This window comes from Adiantum capillus-veneris, chromosome 28, assembly GCF_014529385.1.
Source record: "Adiantum capillus-veneris isolate H3 chromosome 28, ASM1452938v2, whole genome shotgun sequence".
NCBI classification, from domain to species: domain Eukaryota; kingdom Viridiplantae; phylum Streptophyta; class Polypodiopsida; order Polypodiales; family Pteridaceae; genus Adiantum; species Adiantum capillus-veneris.
In genome coordinates, this window is record NC_140958.1 from 17066460 (window position 1) to 17079033 (window position 12574).

At 41.1% G+C, this 12574-nt stretch overlaps 1 protein-coding gene across 1 annotated transcript; it reads left to right on the forward strand.

Moving 5' to 3' along the window:
* The first annotated feature begins 379 nt into the window (after positions 1–379).
* LOC147420116 (uncharacterized) lies at positions 380–1163 on the forward strand. Its single transcript, XM_086504456.1, has one exon. The coding sequence runs from the start codon at positions 380–382 to the stop codon at positions 1145–1147; it is 768 nt and encodes a 255-aa protein (XP_086360582.1). The 3' UTR covers positions 1148–1163.
* Positions 1164–12574: the final 11411 nt, after the last annotated feature.

A 12574-nucleotide genomic window follows, 5' to 3' on the forward strand; every position in this document is an offset into this window, starting at 1 on the left:
TTGGTAAAGTTGTTAGCTTTCTGTGTGTTTTTGCTGTTGTTGGCTTAAAAGACTGGTTCTCTTGCGGTGCGAGCCTTTGACAATCTCCACCTCTTTTTTACTTCATAGTCATGCTGCCATTGCATGTGTTATTGGATGGGTGTGTCGAAACATGCAGTAGCTTGTTCTGTCTGAGCTTGTTGCCAGTGTTTGTTACTAGATTGCATTTGTTTTTTGGTTGATTGTCCTGCTGTGGTTGCACTGAAGCATGCAGTATAAATATCTTAGCGTCGTAGTGGTTCCTTGCAGGCAGATGGAGAGGTTGAAAGCAAAAGCACGTTTGAAAGGAGATGCGGTTGAGGCAAGCCATGCAAGCAGGAAGGAGAGGCAGGCTTGAATCATGGAGATTAGTGTGACTATCTCCGTTGGAGGTGATGACATAGATGTGTCGCTTTTGTCTGCTATGCAATCCTTCCTCGAGAATGAGACGATAGCTGGACTATGTGCAATAGAGAGGGGTGGGGATTTTTTGCATCTGCACTTTCAAATGATCGTCCAATTGTGGATGAGCTCATTGATTTCTACAAACAAAAGAATCAAGCAATACCTAGGTTGGGATAAACATTCACCATCTGGAGCCATTGTGCTTTGCCGTGGTTTGAAACAACGAAATATGCATACATTCGAGGGGACGCTTGGCTATTGTCTAAAGGACCACGGGAAGGAGCACTTTCAAATGGCTATGCACAATGTTGATCCAGATCAGATAAATAGGGGGGTTGAGCTCTATAGCTTGTATGGCGGTGATGAGTTGAAAAAGAAGGTCTATTTGATACCGGTTAATATTTTCAATAGAGCATTTATGTTATGGAAGTATAAGTCAATGCATCCGCTAGGTAGTGACTTTTTGTCGACATTGCATAAGATGTTGAAAACGGGGAGATACTACCCGTCATCGTCTTGGGTGACACCATATCAAGGCCGAGGGATGGAGCTAGGCAAGACGAAGGCACTTTGGCGGTGTATTGTGCACCCATCAACAACAACATACCAAGATGTCATTAGCGTATTTATAAATAGTCAAATGTATACAACTACACACCCACTTGCTGACTGGTTTCTATCTCGATGGCAAGGCGTTGAAAGGTGCATTATTGCATGTATGTAAAAGCAATCTGAGCTATATTGTTGTTGACTTACAAACATGTTGCACCGAGCCCGGGAAGTGTTGTTCCCGATGATAATGACCAAGAGAATGAAGAAATTGAAGACGACACTCGTGTTGACATGCCAACCTTTCAACAACGCTTCCACAAAGATTCCTCAAAGATTCTCTAAAGATTCCATATGAAGATGCTGATGAAGTGATGAAGATGAAGATGGATGCTGTAATGTGAAGATACAAGCTCATGGACATAATCGAATATCTTGTTATTATCATTTTGAGCCATTACGGCCACTTTTGTAATGTTTACAGGAACCTCATATTTAAAGTCGGCAATTGTATTTTGGCCATAGATGCTTGTTGGATGAGCCAACCTTTCAACAACGCTTCCACAAAGATTCCTCAAAGATTCTTTAAAGATTTCATATGAAGATGCTGATGAAGTGATGAAGATGAAGATGGATGCTATAATGTGAAGATACAAGCTCATGGACATAATCGAATATCCTGTTATTATCATTTTGAGCCATTACGACCACTTTTGTAATGTTTACACGAACCTCATATTTAAAGTCGGCAATTGTATTTTGGCCATAGATGCTTGTTGGATGAGCAAAGCCAGCTCGCGGTGTTGTAATTAAGCTCTATAGAAGCCTAGGGACAAATCAGGTCATTTTGGCCGGACATTAGGTTTTCTAAGGTTTAGTATATAAACCAAAACCTAAAGCTTTGTAAAGAGACTTCTAATAATTTTATCTTCTGTGTTGACTGGGAGACTGCGAGAGAGTGAGAGTGTGTGTGTGTGTGCTACAAGAGCTACGGTGGTCGGAATCGCAAACGGAGAGTAGCAGCGTGTTGCCCATGAGGAGAGCTACGCGTTGATGCTTACATCATGCGCGTTCGTCTGTGTTTTGGCAGATTCACCGGCAAGCTACTTTTGGAGTTTCGGTGAGTAAACGTTGTCCGTTTTTGCATTTCAGCATATCCACGCAATCAGAGCGAGTAGAGCTACACATTAGGCATGTTAGATTTTAGAAACAATGACATGTAAAATCCGACTAGACATCCTATGCGTTTTCTGCACGGAGGGAATTGGGTTAGGATTTGTGGTCAGAGACCTTAGGGATAGCGGCCTTCTAGTGTGTGTAGGACTTCCCTTGAGTTTCCTGAAGTTTAGAGATCGTTTGATGGGCTTTTGGCTTGCGGTAGCCTCATAGGAGACTCTCACATTCACAGAACCAATGGCATGTAGATTTGATATCTCTATAGAAAGTAGTCATTAGTTGGTCGAGTAGAGGTTGACACCCTTTGCTTGCTTCCACGCGCCTGTGGGTCGAGCTTCGTCCTCAGTTGACATTATATGTTAGGTGAGTTCTCGCTATGCTGACTTCCATCGCGGCGTATCCGCCAACATTGGCGCCACTGTCGGGGACGAGGGCCCTTATTAGGTGACCGAGACTAGTCCTTGAGGATAGAGGTCCCTATGGATTGGCAGAGTACTATTTTACATTTAGATATGATCAGAGGTTGATGGACTCTCTAGGTCTTAGGAGGAGTCTAGGGAGCGTGTGTCTAGCATGGATCTTCCGTCTTAGGTAGTATTAGGTAGTAGTAGGTTGTGGTGTAGAGAGTAGGAGTTGGAGTGGTAGATGTGGTGGTAGGTTGACTTGAGAGTCCGTGTGAGGCCAGGAAGCAACCAAGACCTCAAAATCACCATCTCACATGATGAGTAGGAGTAGGGTAAGTAGGATATCTTGATTGCTGATCTAGAGTACTTTATGCATGTCTTATTTGCTGATTTAGAGAAGTGGAAAACGCTAAGTAGGAAAGACGGTAAATTGTGTTTGGAAGCTGATTTCAAGTCCAAAAGTTTCTGTGATTATTGCTGAGAGCTCTACAGAGCATAGGAAATACTACTGCCAGAAAAAATTTGCATTTTAAGACAGTAGACATCCTACGCGTAGGATGTCTCCAGGGCACTTTTGGCAAGGAATTTGGGGAAACTGAGGCTACCAGTGGGTTTAGAGGGTAGGTTTTACCCTAGTAACATATTGACTTGAGTGTTTTTCCCTATTTTTGTTGACCAAAAGCCAAAAGGCGGAGTAAAAAAAGGTAAAATTTCAGAAAAGGCTTAAATTGAGTGGTTTTTGCATGTTTTTGCAAGTGTGAAGCATACTTGCACTTGCTGAGAGCATAAGGAAGCATCAGGGACACTTCAATCTGAAAAAATAAGCAGTAGACATCCTACACGTAGGATGTATAAGGGTGATCTGGGTATTTTTTTGAAAATCTGAGGTTACCAGTGTGTTTAGAAGGTAGGTTCTACCCTATTTTCACCTGGAAAGTGGAAATTTGACCAAATTTTGACAGATTAAAGCCAAAAGATGAGAATTGCCAGACATCCTACCCAAATTTTGATTTTGAGACCAAACCATAGGATGACTCCATAGGCATGTTCTAAATGTTGTATTGAGTGCATGTGATAAATTTCATCTCATTTGGGTCAGTGAAAGTGAAGATTAAACAGACTTCAGTGTTTTTGGACGGACAAAAGGCAAGAATAGCTAGTTTTGGGGCCTTTTGACATCCAAACTCAAATCTAAGCATACCAGTGGGTTGCTGAAGACTAGGGGAATCTTTGGTCCAAGTTTGTGTTCATTCTGAGCAAAAAGACATCATACGCGTAGGATGTCTACTGCATGATTCTGAGACCAAAATTCTACCGTGACCATACCATGCTGTCATATAGCCTTAGATAAGCCTCCTAGGCAAATTTGGTCCAATTTGGAGTTGATTTGACTTGGGAACTCATCAGAATAGACATCAGGCTTCTGGAACAGATTCTTGTTCATTTGACTAGCCTACAAGTGTCAGAATCAAAAAGTAAAAATAGCTGTGAGTTTGGTACATGAAGGGGAAGCTACAATGCAAGTTTGAGCTGAAATAGAGCAAAAAGACATCCTACGCGTAGGATGTATCAAGGTGATTTAGGACTCCAAACCAACATGTGAGCACACCACTGTGATCAGCACAACAAGGAGAAGCTGGGGATAAAATTTCAAGTCATTCTGAGCAAAAAGACATCCTACCCGTAGGATGTCTCAAGGTGATTTTTAGGTCCAAATGAAAATCTGAGCATACCATTGGGTTGCTGGACACAAGGGGAATCTAGGGTTCAAATTTGGGCCAATTCTGAGCAAATAGACATCCTACGCGTAGGATGTCTCTTGGACCATACCATAGTGTTGTATAGCCTTATATAAGCCTGCTAGTCAAGTTTGGTCCAATTTGGAGCTGATTTGACTTGAAAATTCACCAGATCGGACATCTGGCTTCTGAAACAGATACTTGATCATTTGACCAGCCTACAAGTGTCAGAATCAAAAAGTGAGAATAGCTGTGTGTTTAGCACATCAAGGGGAACCTTGGATTCAATTTTGGGCTAAATCTGAGCAAAAAGACATCCTACCCGTAGGATGTCTCAAGGTCATTTTTAGGTCGAATTGAAATTTGAGCATACCAGTGTGTTGTTAGACTCCAGGGGAACCTGTGGTTCAAATTTTGGCCAAATCTAAGGAAAAAGACATCCTACCCGTAGGATGTCTCCAGGTGCTGAATGAACTTCTGGGGAGATTTTGACCTCATTCAATTGTTTATCATGTCCTATTAAGCTTAGCCATCAAGTTTCAAGTCATTTGGACATCATTTGCTCTTGATATAAGACATCCTACCCTCTGAGTGCACCAGAAGCTTATGCAGCCCAAATCTTGCCCTTTTGGCATCCAAATTCTGCGCAAAAGACATTCTACCCGTAGGATGTCTCCTGCATGATTTTGGACCCTAGACCAACATTTGACGATACCAAAGTGTTTCATAACATCTTATAAGCCTGCCAGTCAATTTTGGTCCAATTTGGAGCTCATTTGACTTGAAAAATCAACTGATAGAGTATCGAGCTTCTGAAATAGATTCTTGAGCATTTGACCAGCCTAGAGGTGTCAGAAACAAAAAGTGAGGATACCTAGGGGTTCAACACACCAAGGGGAACCTTTGAACCAAATCTTGCTTCATTCTGAGTAGAAAAAAATTTGGACGTAGGATGTCTCCAGTGGGTTTTTGGGCAGGAATTTGGAAATTCTGACACCACCAGTGTGTTCAAAGGGTAGGTTTTACCCTAGGAACATGTTGACTTGAGTGTTTTCCCATGTTTTTGATGTCCAAAAGTCAAAAGGCGAAGTCAGAAAGCGAAAAATTCATAAATTGATTGTTTGGAGTGATTTTGACATTCAAATGAAATTCTGAGCATACCAAGGTGTTGCTAGACTCAAGGGGAACCTTTGAACCAAATCTTGCTTCATTCTGAGCAGAAAAAAATTTGGGCGTAGGATGTCTCCAAGGGGTTTTTGGGCAGGAATTTGGGAATTCTGACACCACCAGTGTGTTCAAAGGGTAGGTTTTACTCGAGGAACATGTTGACTTGAGTGTTTTCCCATGTTTTTGATGTCCAAAAGTCAAAAGGCGAAGTCAGAAAGCGAAAAATTCATAAATTGCTTGTTTGGAGTGATTTTGACATTCAAATGAAATTCTGAGCATACCAAGGTGTTGCTAGACTCAAGGGGAACCTTTGAATCAAATCTTGCTTCATTATGAGCAGCAAAAAATTTGGGCGTAAGATGTCTCCAGGGGGTTTTTGGGCAGGAATTTGGGAATTCTAACACCACAAGTGTGTTCAGAGGGTAGGTTTTACCCTACGAACATGTTGACTTGAGTGTTTTCCCATGTTTTTGATGTCCAAAAGTCAAAAGGCATAGTCAAAAAGTGAAAAATTCATAAATTGCTTGTTTGGAGTGATTTTGACATTCAAATGAAATTCTGAGCATACCACTGTGTTGCTAGACTCAAGGGGAACCTTTGAACCAAATCTTGCTTCATTCTGAGCAGAAAAAAATTTGGGCGTAGGATGTCTCCAGGCCAGGTTTAGGGTCCAGCTGTAATTTTGACCATACAGGGGTGTTCACAGTGTCACAGAGATCCCAAATCTTCTTTTAAAATTGAATTTGGACTAATTTGACCATTCTACACTGCATTTCACTATTTTGGCCATAACTTTCACAAACGGTATCGGATTGGAAAAGTTTTTATATCAAAACATAGCTTGAGAGCGACACTACAGATCTTAGAGCAAAACTTGAACTAAATATATGACTTTGGCAACCGTATAGGTCAACTTTGAAAAAAATGTCATTTAAGGCCTCAAAATGCATCCGCAAGTCAGGTGTGTCTAAAACTGACAGTTCGAAAGAATTGTGAGAAAACGGTCACGGTTTTGAACATAGTTTTGACTTTTCCCTAGGAGAGGGGCTAGTGAGCCATAATCGAGGTCATCGGCTAGAGCCAACCTAGGCTCTGGAACAGACCGCTCAAATCGACCTAGAGCAGACACGAGTGCATGTGAGATTTTCATCATCGGGAAGTTGAAATTTGAAGCCAGATTTGGTCTCTAGGCCTTCTAATTGACCATTAAAGACTACTAAGTTAGCAGATTGAAATTATCTTTTGGGAAAACCATTGGTCACCCGCGGGAAGGTGTAAAAGTTAACTACGGCCTAGTGCAAAATTTGAGCATCCATACACAAATCTGGTAGCAGTAAGACCATACACAAGGACTCTTGATTTTGCAACAACAGTCGCAAGTTTTGGAGAACTTTAACACAAGATTTTTGCTAGCAAATCACTGCAACTTGTGCATAATTCTCTTGTACTAGCTTAAGTTTAGTTCAGCTAAAAGTGAACTTGAAAGTCACTTTCGAGCCCACGGAACAAGTGTGGCCGTCAAAGGCACATCAAGAATTTTTGCATTCATTGTGAAAAAGTTTGCCAGCTAAATAGAATTTTGTAGATTGTGTGCTAAAGTGAACACAGGTTAGCTCGACTCAAGAATCGCTACGAAGGGAGCAGTCGTTGCAGTATAGTGGTAAGTTGCATAACTTATCACAGTGCTTCCAATAGATCGAGGCTTGCTAAAAAGCTCTAGGTAAAGCAAGCAGCCAAACAAGTCAGTATCAGTCTTGGCAAGCAAGGGAGCTAAGAAGTTCAAGCAGTGCAAGCAAATCCCAGTTCAAAAAACTCAGAGATTAAGGCATCCACAAAAGCTGAAGGACCTTAAGCGAAAAAGACCGACACAAGGGTGCTAATAATTTTTATTAGCATTGAGGCAAGCAATTAGAGCTATCACTGAACAAGTACAACAAGGGAGTCAAGACGAAAGCAATGGCGTCTCAAAGGAATCAGACCAGCCGAGATGAAGCTTCAAGTACATCCACAGAAATTACAAGAGAGAAAATTTGGATCTATCTGATGGCCACTACAAAGGACTGCCATGCTATGAGGATTTTCAATCGAAATTTGTACATCAAGACAAAGAAAGATACAGAGGAAACTCAGACCTCTCAACATGTGGAAGTTGAAACAGCGAAGAATGTACTACATCCACATCCAGATTTCATGGAAGACTGTCTGGGATCAATTTACATGAGGCACGGAAAATACATCGACAATGAGATATAAATGTTGTACAAGGATCAACATACAGAACTCTACGCATATCCTCCAAGTATTTTTCTGTACAAAGCTCAAGATGGGAAACGACAAATTGGTGCCCTCTATGTAGATGAGGACGGTCGCTACTACAAAGCTGCCACAAATCATGAAGTTCCTGCAGAGAGTAACCAATATTTTGCAGCTGAAATATTTGGATCAAGAGGGGAAGACTACAAATCTGAAGGTGGTAATGTTTATCATCTAGTCATGGATTTACCTCTTGATACGCAGCTAGAAGAGTTAACAACTACAGCTGTCATTGCACAAATGAGTGGCACAACACAAGGCACAACATGGAAAGACACGGCACAAGTCTCGTGCACCGCACCAGCACAAGACAAAGCACAAACACACCAAATTTCACAAACAGGGAACACGCCGGAAGTATCAGCTATGAAGATAGCACAACTTCAAAAAGAACTAGCTCGGTCTCAAGAGCTACTTAACAAAGCACAAGAAGTCATATCATCAGGCATTAAACAGATGCCAACATCAGATATGGAACCCTCTCGGATGGGGGGAGTTCAAACTCAAAAAAGAGACCCTATCTCTTCAAGAGTGGGATTAAGAAGTCCAATTTTACCAGAAGCAGTGTCCTTTTCAGGAGCCCAAGTGGAATTTCAAGAAGCATTGGAAGATGCCGAGTCGGAGGAGGAGAGACCCCTGGAAATTCACAATGCCAAATGTAGAAGGTCAGGTCAAGATGTCATTGTGGTCGACAAATACGGTAGGCACTATGAAATAGCCGATGTGAAAAATATGGATGAGTTTAGCATTTGTGGGCAACCTGTAAGTCACATACTTGGACCCCGTCCAAACGCACCATCCAGGGAAACGAAAAACAAATATTCGGTTCGATCTTCACCCTCGGTGCAAACCTCGCCAAAATCAACTCGGAAACATAGCCCTAAAGCTATGTAGAAGCCCCACGTCAAAGACCATATGCTGATGGAAGAATTATCATTACGACTGCTAGAAAGAATGGATAGTGATTTGATCTTGTATGGAAGCAATAATGGAAGCTATTTTCAGCTTCTCAAGGACAAGACGATGGAGGATAAAGAGACGAAGCCAGTGGATACACCTAAGTCAGTCGTAATCTACAGGTACATGCATGTAACTCAGATGTCTTATTTGTATCGATATACCATAGGAAATCATTATCAACAGTACTATGGAAAGCTGCCTCGTCCAAAGAATGCAAATGCTGAGATAGAGGCATATTGCAACCAGTGTGCCATCAGTCATTTAATCAAGGACTGCCCAACAAAGCTCTACTTGGAAAAGATGAAGCAACAAGCCAACAACAAAGTTCAGACAGTGACAACAAGGGAACGGAAGCAAGAATTCCCAATGAGATCTCCGGAAAAGAAGAAGATCTTGTCGCAGAGCACAAAAGATAGGCTCAAGACACAATTTCTTGAAGTCAAGGGTGTCAACAACATTATCATAGAGAATCAGGCTTTCAAAAAGTATCAATGGAATCAGATGATTCAATATCGCTTAAGGAACCTCAGTGAGGACAAGTCAAAGCATCCACAAGGTGATGAAGATGAAGCTCGCAGTTCAAGGTTCGAGAGCAAAAGAAGCCAAGATTCTAAAGATGGTAAGCAAACCCTAGAAGAGGGGCAGAGGTAACAACAAAACTTAGTGTCACCTCACGAGACAAAGACATGCAAGTTGAATCAATGGATGAAGCTTACAAGGATGATTGAAGAAATCAAAGAGCAAAAGAAGCTAAAAGAAGATGTAGCTAAAGTTTTAGAACCCATAGAAGAAAGGGAAATGACTGACTCCAAAATTGACTACCAAGGACAAGCAATGCAGGATATGAATAAATATTTTCAAGAAGAGACTCTACCAAAACCCATGGAACAATGGGAACCAAAGGCCACGGCGACCATAGCATCAGAAGAAGAGAGTCAACCTCAACATCCTGCTACACAAGCTTCAAAAGATTTCCAAGAAGAAAAGTCACCATTGAATGACCTTCAAGTGCTAGAAGAAGTAAATAGTGATAGAGAGCTTCTGAAATCTTCAATGATGGTCATCACGACTAGCTCTCAAGAAAGCCAGCCTACTACCGCTGCAAGATTATCGGCTGCCGCTGACAAAGGAAAAGCCACAATGAGCCCACAAATGTCCTACCAACAGAAGCAGTCCCTTAAATTAGAGTCTTCAATCCAACCCAGAAAAGTTCAAGACAACGCTTCTACATGAACTGACCACATGCTTCCACATGAAAGGCAAAATCCAAAGAAAACCTTTCAACCGAAATACCCTACACTGCGAGATCACCGCCGCCAAAGGTTTTCAAAGGTCTACATTAAAGCTAAAGAAATCAATGTCAAGGACCCAATATGGATCGTTGATCCAAGACAATTGATGAACGGTAAACACATGGGATGGATATCCTCCTAGTACAACTTAGCAGAGCAAGGCTACTATGAAGGTCAAAAGAAACTTTGGTTACCAAAACCACAGAACTTGGCTTATGTGGTGGATAAAGGTTTCAAAAAGCATCCCCAAAAGCAACAAAGCTCATATTTATATCGCCAAAGGATACCAACCAACAAGGCTCGCCAAAGGTATACAGGAAATTTCAAATCTAGCTGGCCTTCATACCAACATATGAATTCATCGGTAAATAATCCCAAAATTGGCACTCTTGTAAATCTCAATACGACATCAAAAACGTCATGGGAAGTGCCATCTACAATTCTTCAAGCACAAGGTTATTATCAAGGAAATCGGAGAATCTGGCTACCAAAGATGCCAGGTAAATATTCTTCAATCACACGACTTCAGCTTGAAAATAATCGCAATTTCACGGAAGGCAAAATCAAGGACAATGTCACAGTCAAGGCAAAGGATATCTGCAAAGACACGCTAATCACACGATGCAGATATAAATGGATGCGAAAAGAACAACACATACCGAAGAAGATTGAAGTCATCTCTAGCTCTCAAGAAATGTCAAGACATGATGGACAAAGTGTTACGGAGAATGGAGCGAGCCAATCTTCTCAACCAAGGGACCAACAACAACAAAAAGACATTTTGACAACCAAGGTCACCCAGGTATGGCAAAAGAAACCAATATTGCCAGTATGGTCCTTTACAAATCCTCTCTTTGAGGATGGGAGTTTTGAATTTCAAAACCTATTCTTGGTCGAAGTCTCCCGAGAGTAAGTCAAGTCGCCATAAAAATCATGGCATAAGAGTCAAGAATCGGGCAGCTGAGCCACTAAATGAGCAAGCGTTAGACCCAAGCTTCATGTCTTAATATTTTTTGTGGTCTATGAGTCTAGATATTTAGATTATAGCGCAAGCTGGAAGAGTTGAGCATATTGTAAAATTGAGTCGCTCATGCTGGATAGGTGAGCAGAAGAGTCAAAGTCTAACAATTTTATTTGGTGGAGAGGCGGAGTAATCCACAAAACACTCACGCACATGTACACATTGAGGAGAGTGAAAAAACCTCGAGCATCAACAGCCCTTCTTGTGAGTAACGGCAGCTCTTGAAGTCAAATATATTTTTGCTTCTATAGCTACGTTCACTCTTGGAAGCACCCATTCAAACTCTTCTCACACAACATATTGTTTCCCATGCATCTATCTGTGCAAGCATATATAATGTCCCATCATTGGACATTTGCATTTGACACGATTTGTGTTCCACCCATGCACTTACGCAACAAAATGACGATGATGAAGCGGTAACAAGTTCATAAGCATTTGCTCAACAACAACGACTCTGACTTCAAGCTACTAGCACTTATCCAATGTATATCTAGTCAATCATAGTAGCCATACGGCCATAAGTACTTTAACTCAACAAAACTCGGTTACATCAAAACATAAGTACATATAGCCTTACATTTAATTGTGACTAAAGGCATTTTTTTCCCATTGGGTTTTTCCCTTTAGTCCTATCCAGGTATCCAAGACCTTCATTTTGTAATATACGACACATTTCATTTTTACTATTTTATTTTTTATATAAACACAAAAAAGCAGATCAACGACATCGCAAACAACTAAAAATTCAAAAAGGCTTCAAGTTTACAGGTACACATGTAGGATGACACCCAAAGAACAAACAATATAGAGCTGCTAAGAATAAGACTTGCTGCAACAACAAACCTCACTCAACCTATTCACGATACAACAACCAATCGGAGGGGGAGAGCTATGGCTTCAACTACACTACATGTACAAGAAAAAGGTACCTCTACAACATACAAAGCATCTAGTAGAAGCAACTGCAACAACAAAAGCTTCACCAACACAAAAACATGAAGCACTCGTGAGGGCCACTGCAGACATAGGGTCTTGTCGGGGACGACAAGAATTTGGAGGGGGAGAGTGTTGTCAGGCCAACCTTTCAACAACGCTTCCACAAAGATTCCATGAAGATTCCTCAAAGATTCTCTAAAGATTCCATATGAAGATGCTGATGAAGTGATGAAGATGAAGATGGATGCTGTAATGTGAAGATACAAGCTCATGGACATAATCGAATATCCTGTTATTATCATTTTGAGCCATTATGACCACTTTTGTAATGTTTACACGAACCTCATATTTAAAGTCGGCAATTGTATTTTGGCCATAGATGCTTGTTGGATGAGCCAACCTTTCAACAACGCTTCCACAAAGATCCATGAAGATTCCTCAAAGATTCTCTAAAGATTCCATATGAAGATGCTGATGAAGTGATGAAGATGAAGATGGATGGTGTAATGTGAAGATACAAGCTCATGGACATAATCGAATATCCTATTATTATCATTTTGAGCCATTACGGCCACTTTTGTAATGTTTACA

Excerpts from the sequence above, each read along its gene's own strand:
- LOC147420116 (XM_086504456.1), top strand. The coding sequence starts at position 380 with ATGGAGATTAGTGTGACTATCTCCGTTGGAGGTGATGACATAGATGTG.